This window comes from Athene noctua, chromosome 23 (assembly GCF_965140245.1).
Source record: "Athene noctua chromosome 23, bAthNoc1.hap1.1, whole genome shotgun sequence".
Classification (NCBI taxonomy): domain Eukaryota; kingdom Metazoa; phylum Chordata; class Aves; order Strigiformes; family Strigidae; genus Athene; species Athene noctua.
Genome location: NC_134059.1, coordinates 1719409 through 1740814, shown reverse-complemented (window position 1 = coordinate 1740814; position 21406 = coordinate 1719409). Strand labels below are relative to the sequence as shown.

The 21406-nt window shown below is 50.6% G+C and overlaps 2 protein-coding genes across 3 annotated transcripts in view; both read right to left on the bottom strand.

The window, feature by feature from the left end:
- CACNA1S (calcium voltage-gated channel subunit alpha1 S) overlaps window positions 1-11858 on the bottom strand; it is a 50612-nt gene extending 38754 nt beyond the window's left edge. For both annotated transcript variants that reach the window (XM_074925726.1, XM_074925727.1), the window contains exons 1-3: window positions 11514-11858; window positions 9446-9761; window positions 4615-4720 (exon numbers count right to left, since the gene is read on the bottom strand). In XM_074925726.1, coding sequence (XP_074781827.1) covers window positions 4615-4720; window positions 9446-9606 — 267 coding nt within the window. In that variant the 5' untranslated portion in view covers window positions 9607-9761; window positions 11514-11858. The remainder of the gene's footprint in view (window positions 1-4614; window positions 4721-9445; window positions 9762-11513) is intronic.
- A 1628-nt stretch (window positions 11859-13486) lies between these two features.
- On the bottom strand, window positions 13487-20052 carry LYZ (lysozyme). Its single transcript, XM_074925649.1, has 4 exons — window positions 15669-20052; window positions 15167-15325; window positions 14852-14927; window positions 13487-14452 (listed from the first exon to the last, which is right to left on the bottom strand). Exons 1-4 carry the CDS (start codon window positions 15823-15825, stop codon window positions 14392-14394), a joined length of 453 nt encoding a protein of 150 aa, XP_074781750.1. The 5' UTR covers window positions 15826-20052; the 3' UTR covers window positions 13487-14391.
- Between the last annotated feature and the right edge of the window lie 1354 nt (window positions 20053-21406).

Sequence of the window (21406 nt, the reverse complement as noted above, 5' to 3'; positions counted from 1 at the left end):
CAGCAGCTATGCAAGCACAGAGAGGCCAGGCCCTACGACAAGTTGTTCCCATTGTGTCTCACTCACTGTCCACAGCTCCTCATTGCTCCATGTCCCTTCTCTGTCACACCAGCTGTCTCACACCTGGTCAGGTGTCTGTGGGACACCTTGGTGGCATTCTTGAGGGTTATCCCTGGACTGCTTGGTTTGAAAAGGCTTTGCTGAGTGCTACTACCTCAGCCAGAAAAACCACGGACAGGAAAATGATATGGACACAGTACAGCTGACACCTGTCAGCCCCAGGGTGTGGAGAGCCCAGCTACAGGAAGAGAAACCCAGAAGAGCTGCAGCTGACCCACCCTCCTCCAGGGCTGGGAGCAGACAGTCAACAAGGTCCCTTCAGAAGAAGCCTTGCTGTGGAGCTTGGGACTATGGGGCATCCTCCTTGATGGAGCAGGCTTGGGAAACTGCTGTATTTTTACTGACATTCAGAACAAGTGGTCAGCTCTGCTGGCCCAACTGGAGGGTGAGAGCTGTGCACCAGCAACAGGCAGCAAAAGTCACAGCTGGGATTCGTGCAAAGGGGAGGTGAAATCCTCTCACCAGCTCTGTCCACAGGGGAAGGGAGCCTTAAAGAGTGCAACCTCGTGATGGTGGGGTTGTATATGAAAAGGCTCCCAGGGTGGCCAAGCACCTGTAAGTAAGGGCAGGAAGGGACAGCAGCAGAGAGATCAGGGGGCCTGACTCAGCTGCCTACCCAAACCCCCAGGTGGAGCCAGGGAGGCTGCTGGGTTTGCTAAGCCACAAGCTGGGCGGGGTGCCAGCCCTTGACAGCGGTCCCAGCCCAGAACAAAGGGGAAGACTGAGGCAGGGGAACCTCGTACAGCTCCATCTTTATGGGCATCGCTCAAGCTGCTGGGTGCAAGAGCAACAGTAGTTTCTGAAGTCCCATGTACTGAGTCTGTGCATGGAGATGTGCAGCTGTGTGGTCTATTCTCACAGCTATTAGAGGATGATCAAGGGTGATCTAGCTCTACGAAAGCCACATGTAATCAGGACTGTCCTGCAGTGAGCAGCAACCCATGCCAGCCTCATGAGACAGACACCCAACAGCAGGTACTTGCTCTTCAAAACCAGCCCTGAACCAGCAATTTCTGCTCCAGGACTGCTACACAGAGTCAGCTGCCCAAACAGCTGTTTTCAGTGCCACTGGAGATACCCCTGGCTACAGGAAACAGTCCTGGGGTGGCAGATGTTACACAGGACCCACAAGCAAGTCACATCCCTCCAGAGCAGCAGATGGAGGTGTAGAACACCTGCAACAGCATCAGATGCCAATATTCCTGTAACTGAACTGTGTCTGGGGCCATGTTCAGGCTTTAAAACACAAGGGTCCCCTGACCCCTGTGGCTGAGATACACCCAAAATGGTTGGATTTTCAGAAGCATGCTCCTTTATATTAAACCCCTGTTCTACCTAAACACAAAGCTGTTATCTGCGATACTAACAGAGTGCCCACACATAGGCCATTACCTGTGTTACTAAGAGTGTCTTTTGCATATCTTGAGCTTCAGCTCTGTCCCCAACCCACCAGGCCTCATGTTCTACCCAATACTCTTACAAAGCACATGGGAGTCAGCCCAGCTGCTCTTGGATGCTCTGAAAGGGTGGCCTTCCTCTAAGCAGTCACCCTTGGGTCCCATTAGTGGGGGAAAAATAGGTACTTTAGCGTGTGCAGCATGTCAAACACCACCCACCAGAACTGCAGGAGGAGACCAACTGCCCTAGGAGACAAACTCTACTCTAAATTTGCCCTTATTTTTCCATTGACCATAAACGAAGTCCAGGCAGCCAGCTCACATGCAGACATCTGTATTTTCTTGGGTGAATCCCCTTGAATAACCTGCCTTGCTAAATACTTTCTTTCTGAACTTTCTTGCTCCTGAAGCAAGACTTCCAGTGAAAGACAAACAGTGTAATTTGGAGCTCACTGACAATTTTGGAAACTCAAGTCAAATAAATGTTGTATATTTTTGATCAAGTTGAAAAGTCTAAATCATTTCATCAAGGTCAAAGAAAATATTTTGATTTCATTAGAACTAGACAAAATTAGACAAAAACAGTATTACCAAAAAAATATCTTCCAGACTAGAAGAAATCTAATCTAAAAAGAATAATAATTAAATATGTTGAAATTAAACAACGGTATTTCTTCCAGGATAAGGTGAAATGGATTCATAAAAGATTTGCAGGTTATTAAATATAGATTTTTCATAGCCCAAAATGAGTTCTAGTTAACAAGGTTTTCATGAGACTAATTCTAAATCTAGTGTAAACTCTGTGTGCAGATCTTCCCTGGGTGATCCAGGGAAGACAGTCACAAGCGTGGCTGCTCACTAGGTTTTCCAACCTTGAGGAAAGAAAGTGGCAGCAAGAAGTCTCCCAGGAGAACCTCCCTTCCCGAGATTCTCCTTGCTGGAGACCCTCAGCTTTAGAGCAGCCTGGCTTTCACTGCATTAAGTGCCTGGGATGCAGGAGGCTTCTCTGAAGGAGGCTTGGGCTGGACAGGCTCCTGCACACCCATCAGCAGCAAGCTCTGGTGAGACTGAGCCTCGGCCCTGCCTCCGCAGATAACATGGGACAATGTCCCCACTGCTCTGATTCAGTTTCCCCTCACATATTTTTGCCTCCTCAACGATTTAAACAAATTCAATCCTCTCCAGAGAGGATTAGGCAACGAACAGAGGCAATTTAAAAAGTGACAGGGGGAGATTAGGGGCATTGCAGCATCTCTCAGCTGCAGGAAGAAACTCCTCCAACAGGCCTTTGTTGCACTACCTGCACGCCCCGTGCAGAGCACAGCCTGATAGCTGAGGTGACGAAGGTCTGGCTCAGCTCTTAGCTGGGATTGCTCCTACAAAGCCACCAGAACATGATGACAAAGGGGCATGAAGAGCAGGGATGAAAGAACAGAAGCCTGGGGCTGTCATGCTCCTGGTACAGAGGGCTGTTGGCATGGCAACAGGCTGAAAAATCCCCCAATAGGATTTAGCATAAATAGTCTAATATACAATAAATACAAATAGATGAAATTTCATTTATACATGACATTACTCAGTACACACCTGCCTGCCCCCCATTAATGGGAGAGGCTGTTGGTCCTTCTTGGGCAGCACCAGGCCCTGTCGAGGAGGGAGCAGGAGCACTTGGGGGCGGGTTGCTGCCCCATCACAGCACAGCGCCATACACTGCTGGGCTTTCTCCAGTTCTACCCTCACAGACAATCTGGCCGCAGCCAAATCCAAACCCCCCTCCCAGCAGGAAGCCCCCATCCTCACTGTGCCTTAACCCGCTCCAGTTTTGCTTTGTTTCTTTAATCTCTCAGCTGTGGTAACTGCAACTTTCAAATCCCCTTATGCCCCCTTGGGCAGGGAACAAACCAAAACCAGTGTCCAGAGCTTAACTCTGCACCAAGCTCACAAGTGTAAAGAAGCTGGTCAGACACTGCACAGGGAGGCTGAATGAACACCTCAGGAATTAACTCTGTGGGTATTTTTAATTCCCCACCTCTGTGGGCCTTTCACGGTTTTATTTTTAAAAGACGTAATAACACACTGTCAAGTGACCCCTTTTTCCAAGGAAATTAGAAGTAAATGTCACTCACTGCCACTAAAAGCTCGTTGAGAGGGAAAAAGACAAAAGCAGTTCAAAGAACTAAAAACTGCAAAAGTAAAACCTTACTTTGTATTTTGTATCTCAGATTCTTTGACTGCTTTAGTATTATTCCCTGCAGAGACTCTACGGAACAGGCAAAGCACCAGACAGGTGCTTTTTTAAGTCACAAATTGCCAGCAATACCTGCACACAACATCCCAACACAGAGCAGTCCTGAAATTAGCAGACAAGAACATTTAATTACAAAAGGGTGTATACAGATGCTTTGATTGAGTCACCAAACTCAAACTCTCAATGGAAATCAATGTGGATTGAACCACAGTGGGGATCTGAAGAGGAGAAAGAGGTGGCAAACTAAAAATAGTGCAAACTATTGATCTGGATCACATCAAAACATCTTGTTCCAGGCAAAATGGAGTGACTGGGGAAAAAAGAAATAACTGATTGGAAAGGAGCAACCTCTCTGCTTAACAGAAATGGGTTTTTTCCCTCTTAAATAAAAAGTAGCAAAATTAAAATAGTTTTGAAATGAAAGGTCAGAAAATTTTATTCCAAAAATGCTGAAACAAAACATTTCAGCCTTTCTGGAACAGGATGTTTTCTTTTGGAAGTGTGATGATAAAATTTGAGGGAATTAATTAATTTTTTTGCATCAGTTCTTCCTTCCTGTGTACTTCACACACCAATCTACTGCCTTTGAGCTCAACCTAGGGTTGCTTTCAGCCCCTCTGAAAACTCATTTTGCCACAGTTTCTCCACCACTTTGCCTCCCTCTGACTTCGCAGCATCTCTCACTGGACCGATGACACCCAGCTGCGCCCCACAGGTCAGCAGCAGACAAGATGCCCCCACTACAGTTAACACCATCTTGCACCCCGCTGCGCTGAGCGGCAGTTCTGCAGAGCCCTCGCAGGCGAGCGCCTGGCTGTCCAGGAGGGCACGAGGAGGGCTGAGCCTTACCAGGCTGGAGTTGGCGACATTGGTGTCGTCCTCAGGCATCGGCAGGTATATGGCCAGTGCAACACAGTTGGCAAAGATGGTCAGGAGGATGATGATCTCGAAGGGTCTAAGGGGAAGCGTTAAGGTGTAGAGACAAGAACAAAAAAGCAGGTACAGCCCTGTCCCTGACCCCCCTGGGTATGTGTGGGGAACGGAGAAACAATCTGCCACTGGGGCAGAGCACCAGAGAGAGCAGTCAGACTTCACTCTCTGCACATCCTCAGTTGCTGCCCATTTCTTGGGTCCCCAGGGAGGGAGGGAATGGGCCGGGATGAGCCACAAGGCCTGGTCACTCAGCACACGGCTGCTGGAGAGGGACAGCTTTGGCAGAGGATTTATGGGGAGGAGGCATGAAGTAAAAAGCTGCACTGGAGGAATAACATACGGATGGGAGAGGTGATAGTTTCCCCCTCCTCATCCTTCAGTGAATCATCCTGAAGGGTCAGGACCCTCTTGCATAATGTAGGCATTTACCCAAAGCATCACCCTTTGGAGGATGCTGGTGCCAGCTCCCTCTGTACTCAGCATCCATGAGGGAGACACTGTTGAGCAACAGATCTCAGGTGGGCCACGTCTCCCTGACTAGAAGGTATATAGGGGCAAGACAGCTCAGCCAGGGTCTCCTCTAGCAGAATATCCAGTTGCTAATGTCCCCAAGGTGTCCTACAGCCTCAGTGCCCCAGTGCAGGCAGGGCTCCTGTGACTATCTCCAGGAGTGCCAAGGGCTAGGAGCAACCAGAGCGCTCAGCCTGAACTTTGTCCCATTCCTTAGAAGGTGAAATTGTGTTGTTTGGGCCCTGTGACATCTCTGAACAAATGGGGTAACTTGCTATTTCCTTCTGAAGGCCCTAGGATGGACACCTGGTCACTCCCAGGCTCCTGCTACTGTCACTGCTCTGTTGGGCCAATGAAACTTCATGGTCAAGCTTCAGCAATCATGTCCCTGAAGCCCCCAAACAGCTCAGTCTCTGGCTCTAGGACCTTGTCAGGCTCTCACCCCAGGGACCTCACTTTCTCTTCCTCCCAGCATGGTCCAAATCTGCCACCCTATAGTAGTACCCTGGGAGTACAGCAGACATCAGCACAGTAGGTCAGAAGAAGACAGACATCATCTTTTACTTCCCCTACGCTGGTCACATCCAGGCCCATGCTGCAGCTCTGAAGTGCTTGTGCCTGGCCACACACCACCCAGCTATGCTCATACCTAAAAGCAAAGGCCACTAGTGGCCTAGTGATGCCAGAAGACAGCTGGATACAGCATGATGCAAAAACCTCCAAGAAACATTTTTGGTCACAATGCTCATCTCCAAGTTTCCTGGCCAATGTTCCTTGATGGGTACATCTCATTTGCCCCTGATCCACTTGCCTTGGCTGTACCCCTGGAAGCCACTGAAACTAAAAGCAGATGGAAGAAACTAAAATGTTGCTCCGGCTGCCCACTGGGCCAGATCCACCTACAGTGTAAATCAACAAATAGTGACATAAACCATCACATTCCCCTCCAGCCACTTCTCCTCTCCATTGTCCTACCAGCAACATCCACACTCATGGCCACCCCGGTGAACTGTTTTGAGATCTCTCATCCCCACCCCCACATGCAGCTAACATCACGGGCAAACTGGAAAATCTCATCTAGCGGGTACAGAGGTTCCAGTACAAGACAGGATTTTCCAGCATCCCCATCTCATTTGGCGTAGACCATCCAAAGGAGAACAGCACCCAGGAACAGGCTCTCTGGGAACACCTACAAGCTCAGCCATACAGACCGATGGCACTGCAGAGCCCAGCACAGGCCTCAAAACTCAGCACTCCAGGAGAGAGACCCTGCAGCCATCCTGATGCTTCCTTACACCAGGGTTAATCAACTAATTAGCTCTGCTTTCCAGATAATTATGCTAAAGCCTGCCTTGGGCTGCAGTGGCCAATACCACTGTCCAATCCAGCACAACACGGCAAGGGGCACCGAGGGCACATTCTCCATACTGGCCTGCTGAGCTGGCTGAGTGCTGTCAGTCATGTCCTATGCTCATCACAGGTTATTTTGCTTTTTCTGGACCCTTCTATCCATCAACTTGATGACACTTTAAAACGTAAAGTCAGCTGGAAAAGCTGTTTGCCTCTGTGTTCCAGGTAATGGGGCAGAGCCCAGGGGTTAGAGGCTTCCCAACAGGGTGAGATGAGCAGCCCTCCTCGAAGGGTGACCTATCTTGTAACCAGAGCTGGAATCAGCTTGCTGCTTGCAATCTGGCACTGTTATTAGGTAGAAATGCAGTGGCACAGGTTGAACCAAAAAAAAAAGAGGCATGTAGTCTCACTGGGCATGGTGCCTCTGTCTCTTGCCACTTAGCCAGAACCTCAACATCACTATCTCCCTGTCCTGAAATTTCTCTCCAGCAGCCTCCTGCCACACAGCACCCAAGGGTCCCAACATCTGCCTTGCAACAGGAATTAAGCCCTTAGTGCCTTACAGTTCTGTGGCTCCCCAGGGTCCCCAGACTCTGCACCCATCTGCCTTGAAGTCCTCCTGGCTGCAAAACAACCTGGAACACCAGTGTGAAACCACAAAACTAGACATGTCCCAGCAACCATCAACATGCTAGGCTAGCTGTCAAGCACACAAGATCCAGCAATTGGCAGAGCACCCAGATTTCCTTGTGCTAACAAACTTGGGTTTTGAGATGTGAGCAAATTTCAGCATAAAAACTCCTCTGTCTCAAGCCAGCCTGACTTTCACCCACCCTAGGCTGAGTGTGGGGATACTCCCCACTCTCCAGCTGCAGGGAAAAGACCCTGTCTCACGCCTGTGGCTCAGCTTTGCCCAGCTCTGACAGCAGAAGCTGTACAGCAGAGATGGGCCCAAAGAACTGTACTGCCATACTGAACCCAGATCACAGGTATCCCCACAGAAAATGGTCACAGCTAATCTGTCCTTGGCAGACTGCCTGGCCCTGAAGACCATAACAACCCGCAGGATCTGGAACGACCCTGTCAGGCCTTGCAAACACTGATCCCTGAACAAGGGCAGCCAGGTGCATCTGGGTATAAATACAGCCAGGCACAAGAGAGGTGCTGGAGAAACCTGATGCCCTGGATCATTCGTCCTGCACAAGTCAGAACCACCTGCAACCTTCCTGGTGGGAAACCCACCTCCCCCCTCCACACACCCTGTCCAGGGCACCAGTGTGGGAAAAGACCCCCCGCTGTGCTGCACACTCTCTCTGGCATGTGTTGGCCCGGGAGGAGGAATGTGTTTGAGCATGTTGGAAGATGTAAGTCCTATTTCCAGCTTTTCCCCTGCCACCAGGGTGTATGCACAAGTTTCTTCCATACTCAGTGCCTATTTAAGACACAGACACAGTTCCCTTCCATGTGCTTGTAGAACAACCCAGGCCTCAGGCCAGAGAAGCAGAAATGGAGTGTTCCCCAATTTTAGCTCTGCTCCGTCTCCTCAAAGCACAGAGAGCTCCTTCGTAGGAAAGCAACAAGGATTCAAAATCCATGGCCAGCACAGCACCACCAGAGGCGTGAGCATGCCCGGACTGCCTGCAAACAGGCACACTGGGCTTTGAACAAGTTGGCATCTCTGGCAGTGAAGGGGATGGTTTGGTGTCCCCACATGTCCAGCAACACAGCCAGTCTAAGGCCATCAAGCCATCTCCAGGAGGAGCAGAGTCTGGCCAGGGCTGGGGTGATCCTGCCAAGGCCAGGAACATGCAGGTAGGTCCAGCAACTGAAATGAGAAAAGTTGGGGTGGAAGAACTGGATTTACTGGAAACATCCCCAAATTCCATCATTCTTGCTTGAGCCCAGATGTTTCACTGAAGCCAGAGTGAAATGTTCCATCTCCCATCCTCTTCTGTTCTTTAAAATACAGGTGAACAAAGCAGTATCTAGTGGCCTAAAATAGTTCCTGGATGGGTGGCAGAAACATGACATTTTGACATTTCTGAGCTATAAGGCTCCAATGAAAAGACGACAAATCAAAGAGTAACCACCCAAAACTCATCCCTAAATTAAGACAGAGGCACAGAGAGATACTGTCCCTCTGAACAGTATCACTCACAAATGCTTTCACCTGTGACAGCAGTGCCAAGGAAGGATGGGAAAGGGGGGCTGAGAGGACAGTGGTGTCAGGAAGGATTTGGTGGATGCCGGTCAGCCCCCCCAGCAGGGCAGGGAGCAGCTGCAGGATGAGGCAAGCAGTGACACTCACAGAGAGCTATCCCAAGCAGCTCACCATGGTCTCGCTACCCACCTCCAAACCTCTCCCCTGGGCCAGCCTTTTGTCCCCAGCTCCATCCTCAGCTCCTGCTGCCCCAGCCTGGCCCTCCTCCTCTGCCTAGCCCCATCCCCACCCCAGGATGGGCACTGTGCCCCCTCCTCACACATCAAACCCTCTCCCCTCCCAGCAGGCCGTCCCCTCTTTCTCCCCAGCACAAAACATGTTCCCTCCCACAAGTCCCTTGCCACCCAGGCTGTCCCTGCCTGTCCCTGCACCACCCTACAAAGGTCCCCATGGCCTGACCCGCTTCCCAGCCCCAGCTCCCCCCACAAGCCTATTCACAACCCCAGCCTGCACAGCCATTGCCTTTGCCAACGCATCCTACCAGAGCTCCCCAAGTGCCTTGTTACCTTTTACAGACTCGATGAGACAACCAGCGCAGGCTTAAAGTGGGTTGACAGCTCTCCTGCTGGCAGCTCATGGGGTCCTGCTCCCCAGCACCCCTCCCCAGCCCCCCTGCTCACAGTCACACACACAGGTGCTCCCAAGCCCACGCAGGCAGAAGGATACTTCCACTCCACGATGCTGATGCATGCCTTCCGCAGTGGGTTTTGCAGAGTTAAGCAGAACAGAGCCCTGGCTGGCCGGGGTGCTACTGGTGGCACTGGCTTCTTGGATTTCTCCTTCTGTTGCCTCTTCTTCATGTCATCCTGGGGAGAAGGCGGCTCCATGGTGTTTCTCCCCTAGCTGTTTCTGCTCCTCCTGCCCCACCGTTGAGTTCCCTTCCCCAGGTCCCAGCCAGCTGGAGCTCCTCTGGGTCTCCCTTCTTGAGGAGCCTGTCTCCTCTGCACACCGCGGGAGGTGGTGGGGGAGTGGAGACTGGAGCCTGCACTCGCACGTACAAACACACAAAGCATGAGTTTAAATTTAGATCCCGGCCTGGCTCCCGGGTGCTGTCACAGCTACTGAGGCAGCAAAAGGGCCCCTGCAGCTGTTGCTTCTTTCCCAGTGCATTGGGAGGCAGGCGAGTGCTTCGCATGCCACTGACCCGGGCTGGGAGTGGGAAGATGGGCACCCGGATAGAAAAGAGCCTTTGTCCCACGTCAGGTCCTTCCTCAGCTCTCCCGGCCTCCGTTGCCCAAACTGGGCTGTCTCAGGCAATACTTGTAGCCCCATTTGCTAAATTTTTCAGAGCGAGATGGAGAATTTGACTCTGGCCAGTTCCCAAAGGCTACCCCACAAACTGATCAACTAACCTCTCCCTCTGCAGGATTTCACTTTCATTTGGTGCAAACTGTTCAGTTGAGCCCTGGGCCCTTTGATCCTGGGGCTGTAGGGCCTCTGGGAATGGGTCCACCTCACTGACAGGGATTTTGACTTCAAGCTCAGAGCTTCAGGGAATCATGGTGAGTCCAAAAAGTGCTCTGGCTTGCTTTTCTGGAGGAGCAGAAGAAACCCTTGGCTGGCACTGGTTGCTCAAACAGCCTCTGGCTCAGCCTCACCTCCCAGTCCTGCTTGCAGGGTCTGGAGGATGCCTGGGGATGCAGGAACCCAACAGCCTAGGCTGGGTTGTGTCCTGGAAAGTCCAGCTGGGCTTGGGGAAGCCCAAGTTGACAAATGATATGAACAGTTATGGTAACTCCAGAGCTGAAAAGCAGGCAGAGAGAGAGGCAGGTTATCAGCACCTTGTCATAGCAGGGGAAACTGAGGCACCAGGAAGGGTTGCTCTTGGGGTTTTCCTGGACTGTGTCCGTAAAATAATTGCAGTGATGTTATTACTTACAGTTATGGCCCATGGCAGTGGCATCCCTGTCCTACAGAGATGTTAATCTAATGTGACTGACCAGCTGTGCCCCAGCCAACTCCACACACCCCAGGGAGCTGCTGCCCACTGCAGCACACTGCCTGGCTCCACACCTTCTCTCCACTGCTTTGCAGGGTCACTCCACTGTAGAGGGAAGTGGCTTTGCAGCTCTGCAGCAGGCTGTGCCGAGGGCCAGGAGGGCCACAGTGCCGAGGGATCTGATCACTACCTGCCCACAGCAGGGAGACAGCCCGGGAGAGCAGCTCTTGCAGCTGCTTCAGCCAGTTTTGATGCACTTTGGAGGAGGGGGCCCTCAACTGTAGAGGGGTTAAATGAGTAACCTGCCCCCTCCTACAGCACTCTGCCGCATTTTGTGCGAATCAAGAATCAAACCATTCCTCTGAGGGCTCCAGCCCTGTCTCCATATGAGGTAGGCCCACGCAGGTTCCCATTTCTCATTTAGACCTCAGTCCTCCTCCAAAACCCTAGCGAAAGCCAGGAGCCGCATTTCTGCTGCTGCCTGTGCAGAACCTGACCAGGGATAGCAAGGATGTGGGGCCCATCTAGTGGTGATCCTGAGGAGAAACATCTGCCTTTGACTCCCCCTGGAGAAGTCTCAGAGGAAGAGGCCAGGGCGAGCCGGGCCAGGGCGAGCCGGGCCAGGGCCGTGCAGCCTGGGGCGGGCAGAGGCTCTGGAGAGACCACCCAAGGCCTCTCTGCTCCCCTCTACACCCCTTCGCTCACGCACCCTGCGCGCAGCTGCTGGCAACCACTCGCCCCCCCGCCGTGCTCCGGCGCGGCTTTAAGCGAACACGGTCCGCTCCGCGCTCCTACCTGCCTGGCGGGGAGAGGCTCCTTCCCCCTGAAACCTCTTCGCAACCATCCTCGTCGTCCTCACGCACCTCGCAGGCCTTCACGTTCATCTCCTGCCGCCGCCGCACAAAGCGCCGGCCTCAGGAGGGCCCGAAGGCGGGCCGGGAGCCAGGGACGAGGCCCTGCCCCGCCGGCGCGGCTCCTCCAGCCGCTGCGGAGCGCGGGATGTTACCGCCGCCCGCGCTCCGGCCCCGGCCCTGCCCGGCCCTCGGGGCTGCCCGCGCCGGACGCACAGGCGGCAGCAGCCGGCCCGGCCCCGCACGCACCAGCCGAACACCGCGACCGCCCACGGGGACCATCGGCCGGGGCTGGGCCCTCCCGCGCCGGCGGTGCCCGAGGCGGGGCGAGGCGGCCGGCCCGGAACTGCTCCGGCCCGGGCTCTGCCCCAGCGCCACCGGCACCGCGGGGCCGGGCCCCGCTCCCGCCTCCGGCTCCGCCCCGCTCCCGGCTCCTGCTCCCGGCTCTGACCCCGCCGCCGGCCCCGCTCCGCTCCCGCCCCCCTTCCGGCTCCCGGCCCCTCGGACACGTCCCTGAAGACTCCGGGCACCTTCGGGGTGGGCGTGAGCGGCCCCCCCGGCTGCTGGAGGACGGCGGGAGCTCGCGAGGTGGCGGGGGCGCCGCTGAGACCCCGTGTGCGGGCGGGGGGCTCCGAGCATCGAAGGGGGCTGCGGCCTCGGGGCCGGTGTGTCCCGGTGCCAGCGCCTGGGGACACCGGGTGGGATCCAAGGGCAGCTGCCGCACACGTGGCCTCTGTTCGCCTACATCCGCATCCCCATGTCTGTGTGTATTTTTTTCCCACTCAAGGACTAAGGGACCTTCATTCTGATCAGCCAGAGAGGGGAGCAGGATGAGGCCGCTTGTGCTGTTTGTGAGTGCGGAGTGTGTGTGTCTGTGCGTGGCCAGTCACAGAATCCCTGAATCGTTCAGGTTGGAAAAGCCCCTCGGGATCATCGAGTCCAACCCTCAGCCTGACTCTACAAAGTTCTCCCCTACCCCACATCCCCCCACAGCTCATCCCAACGGCCCTTAAACCCCCCCAGGGATGGGGACTCCCCCCTCCCTGGGCAGCCTGTGCCACTCTCTGACCACTCCTGCTGGGAAACATTTTTCCCTCATGCCCAGCCTGACCCTCCCCTGTGGCAGTTTCCAGCCGTTCCCTCTTGTCCTGTCCCTGATCCCCTGGGAGCAGAGCCCAGCCCCAGCCTCTCTGCAATGTCCTGTCAGGAGCTGCAGAGAGGGATGAGGGCTCCCCTCAGCCTCCTCCTCCTCACACTGAACAGCCGTACATACATGTGTATATATGTGCGTGTACATACCCATGTACCTGTGTCTACAGATGCGTTGGCCTCTGTGTGTGTGTGTATGTGTGTGCATACTGGGAGCCCATGCTCAGTCCCATTACCAGTTGGATTTGGGTTTATGGAGCTGTGGCAGGGTTCAGCAGCTCCCAGCAAGAACACGTTTCATTTGCAGAGAGTTGCCTTCCACAGCCCCTGATCTTTTCTTGTAGAGCATGTCCCTTGGAAATGCACACGTGGGCTTAATTTTTAGGTAGACACAAAGCATCCCTCTACCAGGGTTGAACCCACAAGCCAAAACCCAGAAGGTTTTTCAGATCCCCAAATAGATGGAAAGTACCTGCAGTAACAAGTTTTTTTGAAAAAAAAAAAAAAAAAACCCACCAAATTTTGAAAAAAAAAATTCTCAAAAAACTCATGCAAGCCAGCATGTAAGATAGCTCTGCCTTGGGCTACTTAATGAGAGAATGAAGTCTCCTGGGTCACGGGGGGAGAAAGAACCACTGTCTGCCCTGTAGCTGGAAAAGAGGGTCTGACTAGGCTACTTTGAGCATATTCTCTTTCTTAGATTCAGCCATGAAACAAATACGCCTTTCATAGTTTATACATTCACATAAGACAAGAGTTAACATCCCTTTATTGCATAAACATAAAAGCAGGCACTGCTCACCAAGCAGCAAAACAAAGCCGGTGAAGAAGCAAACATGGTTTCAGTGCCGTGACCTGTTTGTGCACTGTTTCTGGATTCAGTCTTTTTTGGAAAAAGGGCTCATGTCCTAAATGGCAAAAAATTCCCTTTCCTAATGGGCTTCCCAACCCATTATTTCATCACAGAGGTGCTGCCTACATCTTTCCTAGATTGTGTTTGATCTCATACTTCAAAGAATTATAAGGAAAGTCATATTCAGCCTGGCCAGATGTCCATACATTTCAGTGCTCTGTCTCTCCCACCAGCCAGGAGCAGATGCTCAGATAAATTTAAGGAGCAAGCATAGTTATCTTTCTCTGTCAGCCACCTGTACTACTCACCTCAGTCAGCAACTGTGTCCTAGTTATAAGGCAACTGCAATCATGCAGGTCTCATAACTATTACAGCATTCATTCATCTTCATATTTTCTACACAGATAAGAAAGAATAAAAGAATGAAAGAAGGTAAGGGAGGGAGGGATGAAGGGAGGAAAAGAGGATGGGAGGAAGGGAGGGATGAATAAGAGAGAAAGAGACAGAGAAACCCTGAATGTTGGTAAGCCCTCTTGGTCAGGTCAACAAAACCTTGAGTATGCAAGTAAATGGCAGAAACTCCACCTGTAATGCACTTCTACTAAGTTTTGTTTCTACTAAACCATCAGCCTTTAAGTTCTTTACCTGCATTGCAGTAGTACAGAGTCCTCACAGTGTTAACAATAGCCAGCACCCTGTCTACCTTAATACACTGCTTTTAATTCCCCACACCACGCATTTTCCCTAGCCTTTGCTTCATACACCCTCACCCTTCACCACTGGTGATCCTGAGAGAGCAGTCACTTCTTTGTGTAACGATTTAGCAACCCCTGACATAGGAACGCAGGTTTCTGCCCTTGCAATGGTCTCTCCAGCCGTACCTGGAAAATAAAAACATGATGTAATTTGAGGAGTTAGATGATGTTCGCATTGGTTATAAAAACAAACTTGGTTAGTCTTTGAGAATCTTGGCTGAAGAAAACTGGGCATGAAAGATATGAATCAACGAAAATTCTGATGAGTGCAGTCTAGGCAGCCAGGAGAAGGGCAAGAAAACAAAAGGGAGAGCTCTGGGAGGGGAGGGAAATGTAGGGAGTTAGAGCAGATGCCATGAGCCATGACTCCTCAGTTTTCCTTTCAGCTCTGGGAGGAGGACTGTGCTAAACTTTACCAAATACAGCTCCTCCCCCATTGTCCCCACTACCACCACCAGTCAATAGCAGGATTTTCTTTTGTCTCTTCTGCCCCTTTCCCCCAGTGCCCACTGCAGATATCCTTACCAGGGACTGAGGCCATGAGCCTCTCGGGCAATCTTCTTGGCACACCGAATAGAATCCTCAATATTATCTTGAAGTTCTGTAGAGAAGGGAGAAAAGGTCAGTATGGAGATAAGAGGGGTAGAGGGAGAGCAGGGGTAGATGGGCAGACAGAAAGGTGTTCATCAGGAAGGGCAGTGGGATACTGAGGAGATGGATGAATAGAAGGACCCTGGGAGAGAAATGCTCAGAGCAGCTGCTACACAGTTGTCATGGACATGTGAGGGTGCTTTCGTAGAGTGGATGAAGAAAGTCTCTTTGTTCTGTCCCGCCACTTACTTGAGCAACGGATATGGCAGGCATTCTTGGATCCACGAGTCTTCCCATCATCACACCAGTACTGGCTGTTGATCTGAAAGAGCCCATAGTCCCTGCTCGCACCATTGTTATGAAACGCTTTAGTGTTGTAACCGCTCTCATGTTGCACCAGGCAGACCCCTGCAGGAGGAAGAGAGAGCCCAAAGAAGGAACATTAAGGTATGCTCAGGGTAAATAAGAGGAAAGAGATGAAGGGCTCAAGGATGAATGAAGAGCTGGAGAGGTAATTAAACTGGTGATATTGTAAGTCTGAGATATGGATGGATAAATGCTTGGAAGGATAAAGCTCTGGATGGGTGTTTGTTGTGTAAGCAATAGAAGGGGGCAGGGAAGCGAATGAGGAAGAGAGATGGTGAAATCAAAGGAATGGAGGGACAGAATAGTACTGCTGAAAGATTACAAAGAAGCTGAGAGGGACAAGGGTGGTATAGGCAGAGATGCAGTGGAAGCTCATTATACTCACAGTCAGCTACTGTTGTGCCCTCAAAGCCCTCAAAGCCGTGCTTACGAAGGATCTTCACCAATTCACATCGGGAGATGATTCTTCCTTGGGTGCCTGGCAAAGCCAAACCAAGGAAGACAAGAAGAAAGCCAAAAAAGAGCACTGACTTTCTCATCATGCAGTCCTCAGCAAGGAAGTGCCAAAGCAACTTGAGCTGTCTGTCTGTCAGGACTGCCTTCAATTCCAGCCTTTTATTCCTGCTCCCAGGAGGAGGCCCAAGTGGCTAGCCAAACATGCCATGGGTAGTGTGAGAGGCCTTTATCGTAATGAGCCAACGAGGAAATGGGCCAAAAGCCAAAGGCAGTTACTGGACGATGCTAGCCCTGCAAGGGTGGGGCACCGAAGTGCTAAGGTTTGGACGATAGGCTTAAGCCAGAGTTGACCTATAGATGAATCCTGTATATTTTATAACTGATAACCATTGTGCTAATAGGTATTGTACTAAACATGTTTATCTTGGATATATCCTTATCTTTCTTTGTGTATAGGCATGATAACAGGGCCACAGAGACAGTTGTCTGGCCCTGGGACGTGGCATGTGACCTTGCCCATAAATCAATTCGATAAGCTGGGAAACTCCCTGAGATTCTCCCCTGAGCCCTGGCCAGGCTCTGGGGGAATCTAATGTGAGAATGGAACCAGATATTTCCACTTAAAACAAAGGTGCATTTCTCATCTAGGATATTGTGTTGGAAACCTTAGGAAGAGGGAAGGTGCATAAGCACTGCTTTCCCTTCAGTCACAGAATCAGCCATTTTATCTTAGAAGACAATCAGATTGGTCAGCCACAAATTGCCCTTGGTCAATCCACGGTAATTGGTTCTAGTCCCCTTCTTGTCCTTCATGTACCTGGCAGTGGCTTCTGGGAGAACTGAACCCATGATCCCCCCAAGAACTGAGGTGAAACTGACTGCTTTGTAGTTCCCTGGATCCTTTTTCCCTCCCACCTCTTTAAACATGGGCATCACATTTGATTTTTTTACCAGCGACCGAGTACATCTCAAAGTATCACTGCTTTCCAGAGATGGTGGAGAGCAGCCACAACGATATTAACTGTATACTGTAGCACCTTCAGAGGGATCCCACGGGGTATTACGGACTGGTGAGTGTCCAGCATCTCTAAGGCATTCCTACATGGAGCTTCAGCTACTGTGAATAGAATAGACTAGAATGAAATGGAATGGAATAGACTATTTCAGTTGAAAGGGACCTACAGCAGTCATCTAATCCAACTGCCTGACCACTTCAGGGATGACTGAAAGTTAAAGTGTGTTATTAAGGGCATTGTCCAAATGCCTCTTAAACACTGACAGACTTGGGGCATCGACCACCCCTCCAAGAAGCTCGTTCCAGGGTTTGACTAGCCTCTCGTTGAAGAAAAGCTTCCTAATGTCAAGTCTAGAGCGTGTGTAGCCCTCTGAATCTCACTGGCAGGTGTGGAGACCTGCAAGCAGCTCTTGCATTTGAAGGCTAAGGTACAGGTGGCATGAAGTACTTCAGCCCATCCCATGTCCTAAAAAAATATTGGCACTCTAACTATACATTATATCAGTTCTATTATGATTGTGTTTATTCTGTATTAGAATAATTAAAGTGTCATTGTCTATTATACAAATTCCACTACTGTACAGTTATCTTATCACAATGCCTTTTCCAGTAGTGTAATTTCCTTTAGGTCAGCCATCTAATTAACCATTCCTTTCAAAATTGGCTTGTGAATTGACATAAATCTTTACCTCCTTCCTGTAATGAGTGACTTTTTGCTTGGAGCCTCACCCAACCATTGCCCCTGTCCACCCCATGCCTGGCAGGACCAAGTCCTGCTCAAAGCTGGGAACTTTCCACCCTTCCCAGCACTCCACGTTTCTTTCTAAGTCATGGTGGAGTGTCTCAAGGCTCCTGGCAGGAGCTGTGGTAGAAACTCTTTCTCCATGCATTTGTCTGGCGTTTTCATATCACTGAGCAACTCTGTGGAAAGGAGACCCCAGGCCCCAAGATGAAAAATGCTGGAGATGGGAAATGTTGCTGCCATGGGAGGTTGGAGATTGCCTTGGGGAGAAATTACTCAGGTGTCAACCTCACACTGGGCTTTTCATGTCTTTAGGGAAATTTTGGTTGTATCATTGCTTGTAAAGAGTTCTCCCTTTTCAGTTTTACTGATAGAAGTAGAATGAGGCAAACCAAAGAAATAACGATGGTTATCTCTGCTTGCTGGGAGAGTATTGTTTGGATGGGCAGCTCACAGACATAGTTAGAGGAATGTCAGAGCAGAGAGTCACACAAAGACATAATTGTTACCCCAAAACTGTCAGATGTACTCCAGCAAATCAGTGAATGCTTCTCCTCACGATCTTTGCCAGTGAGCTTTTTTCATAGATACTTTCCACAGTACAAGCTGATGAAGGATGAACTGACCTGAGACACACACCAGTGATGCACCACATCAGTGAAGCTGACCACAGTGCTAGTGGGTGGCATGTCCCACATACTATGGGAGCTCTGGCCTTGGCGGGGCTATCGCACACTTTTTCTCCCACTACGGACCTGGTCGAGTCTGTGCCACCGTTGTGTGTTACAGAAAGAAGTGGAAGTTTAGACAGTCCCTAACCATATCTTCCCTACTGTGGGTAGTATTTCTCTTCTACAGACTCTGTCATGTGGCACAAGGACCTCAGGGCAGGTTGCATCAGTAAAGCCTGAGGCCAAGAATTCAGTAAGTAGAGGTCAGCCTTTTCCAAATCATTTCTCACTAGGTGCCCTGCCTCATTCAGCAATGGACCCACATGTCCCTTAGCCTTCCTTTTGCTGCCCACATACTTCTAGAAACCCTTTTTGTTACCCTTCATATCCCTCAATAGTTTCACTTCCAACTTAGCTTTCCAAATGCCAGCTCCATTTGGGCAATGTCTCTATATCCTTTCTGGGTAGCTCATCCCTTCTTACACCCTCTGCATCCTGTTTTCATCTTTTGTGTGTGTGTTTGACCTCCCTCTTTCCCCTGTTCATCCACAGAGGCTTCCTGTCACACCTGTGCAGCTTCCCACATATCTGACTGTACCACTCATGTTCTCAGGAGGTCCTCATTTCAGTTCTAGAAGCTGCTCTGGGTGACTTTCCCCTTCATGGCAGTTTCCCATGGGGGAAAAGAGTCTCTTGAAATCACACATTCAGACCTGTATTCTTCCTCTGCCAGAGAGGAAGTGGATTGTTAGTGCTCTGCACAAATACAGACTTGCATGGAGAATAATCACCAAATCCTTCCCTAAACCAAGCTTTCAGCTTCCTCAGAGCTCTACTTCCCACAAAATGTTGCACCAGTCTACCATGTTTCCCACACAAATGTCAACATAGTTCAAAGTTGTGAACTGGTCACCCACTATTTTGATTTCCTTTTATCCACCTTTAGTGATAAGGTATCTGATGTTAATTCTGCTGTGTTTCTTGATTAACACTGAAGAAACTTTCAGAGGAGTTGTTCAAACCAGTGCCCATTATGACAAATAGATCATGGTTTTGAGCATTTATGTACACTAACGCAAGCAGCACAGGGTGTAAGCTTGAGGAATCAGAAATATGCATTTCTATGGTTATGATCTTGTTGAGATCATGGACACATGGTGAGATCACTCACAATTGGAGTGTTGTGATGGAGGGATACAGGCCCTTTAGGAAGGACAGGATGGGAAGACAAGGAGGGGGAGTTGCACTTGATATGAGGCAGCAGCTGGAGTGCCTGGAGCTCTGCCTGGGGATGGGTGATGAGCCAGCTGAGAGCTTATGGGTCAGGATTAAAGAGAGAACAGGTAGTGGTATCTGCTATTGGCCACCTGACCAGGAAGAACAAGTGGATGACAGATAGGAGCAGCCTCAAATTTGCAGTCCCTGGTCCTCACGGGGGACTTTACCACTCCTAGATCTGTTGGAGAGACAACACAGCAGGGCATAAGCAATCCAGGAGGTTCCTGGATGGCATCGATAAAAACTGCCTGATACAAATGACCAAGATGCCAATGAGGAGAAGTGCTCTGCTGGAGCTTATACTCACACACAGGGAAGGGCTCTGGGCCTTGGCTGCAGGAACTATGAGATAGTGGAGCTCATGATCCTGCGAGGAAGGAGCAGGGGCAAAGGCAGTATTACAGACCTGGATGTCAGGCAAGGAGACTTTGGCCTCTTCAGGGTTCTGCTTGAAACAGTCCCATGGAATAAGGCCCTGGCGGAAAGAGGGGCACAAGAAAGCTGGTTAATATGCAAGGATCCCTTCCTCCAAGCTCAAGAGGGGTTCATCCCGACAAAAATGCCAGAAGGATGCATCAATGAACAGAGAGCTCCTGGCAAAACTCAGACATAAAAAGGGAGTATACAGAAGGTGGGACCAGGGACAGGTAACCTGGGAGGAATGTAAAAACACAATATAGTCAGCATGGATTCCCAAGGGGAAATAATTCTTGACCAACTTGATAACCTTCTACAATGAAAAGACTGGCTTGGTAGATGGTGGAAGAGCAGTGGATATTGTCTACCTTGGCTTCAGAAAGGCCTTCAACATTGTCTCCTAAAAGATTCTCAGGGAGAAGCTGATAAAGGACAGACTGGATGAGCAGACACTGAGGTGGATTGAAAAATGGCTGAATGATTAAGCCCAAAGTGTAGTGATCATGGCACAAAGCCCATTTGGAGGCCAATAACTAGTGGTGTATCCAAGAGGGTCAGTAATGAGTCCAGTTCTGTTCAGTGTCTTCATTAATTATCTGGATGATGGGGCGTAGGGTACCCTGTGTTTACAGTCCCCCACTACATTATTGCCACTAAATTGGAGAGAAATGGGTTTGATGGATGGATTGTTAGATGGATAAAGAACTGGCTGGGTGGCCACATCCAAAAAGTTATAGTCAATGGCTAAATGTCCAAGTAGAAACCAGTGATAAGCACTGTCCCTCAAGGGTCCATTCTATTTAATATCTTCATCAGTGACACGGTCAGTGGGATGAGTGCACCCTCAGCAAGTTTGTGGATGACACCAAGCTGAGTGGTGCAGTCAATACACTTGAGGGAAGGGATGTGCCATCCAGAGGGACCTGGACGGGCTGGAGGAGTGGGCCCATGCAAAGATCGTGAATTTCAACAAGGTCAAGTGCAAGATCCTGCACATGGGTTGGAGCAATCCCCACTGACAGAACAGACTGAGGAATTGATGGCTTGAGAGCAGCACTGCAGAGAAGGACTTGGGGATACTGGTGAGTTAAGGACATGAGCCAGAAACATGTGCTTGCAGCTCAGAAAGCCATCATATCCAGGGCTGCATCAAAAGCAGTGTGGCCAGCAGGTCGAGGGAGGTGATTCTCCCCCTCTACTCTGCTCTGGTGAGACCCCACCTGCAGTGCTGTGTCCAGCTCTGGAGTCCCCAGTGCAAGAAAGACATGGTTCTGTTAGATGAGGCCCAGAGGAGGCCACAGAAATGTTCCAAGTTCTGGAACACCTCTACAGTGAAGAAAGGCTGAGAGAATTGGGGTTGTTCGGCCTGGAGAAGAGAAGGCTCCTGGGAGACTTTAGTGCAGCCTTTCAATATATAAAGGCCTATAGAAAAGATGACAAGAGACTTTTTTACCAAGGCCTGTAGTGACAGGACAAGGGGCAAAGGTTTTAAACTGACAAAGGGTGTGTATGAACATCATCAAGGCAGATATCGTTAGGATTAC

Bases quoted from the DNA above. Each gene is read 5' to 3' on its own strand.
- LYZ (XM_074925649.1), bottom strand. From the start codon at position 15,825: ATGATGAGAAAGTCAGTGCTCTTTTTTGGCTTTCTTCTTGTCTTCCTT. The intron at 14,928-15,166 runs GTAAGTGGCGGG...CCTTCTCTACAG, and splicing joins CTGCCATATCCGTTGCTCAA to AACTTCAAGATAATATTGAG. The intron at 14,453-14,851 runs GTAAGGATATCT...TTTATTTTCCAG, and splicing joins GCTCATGGCCTCAGTCCCTG to GTACGGCTGGAGAGACCATT.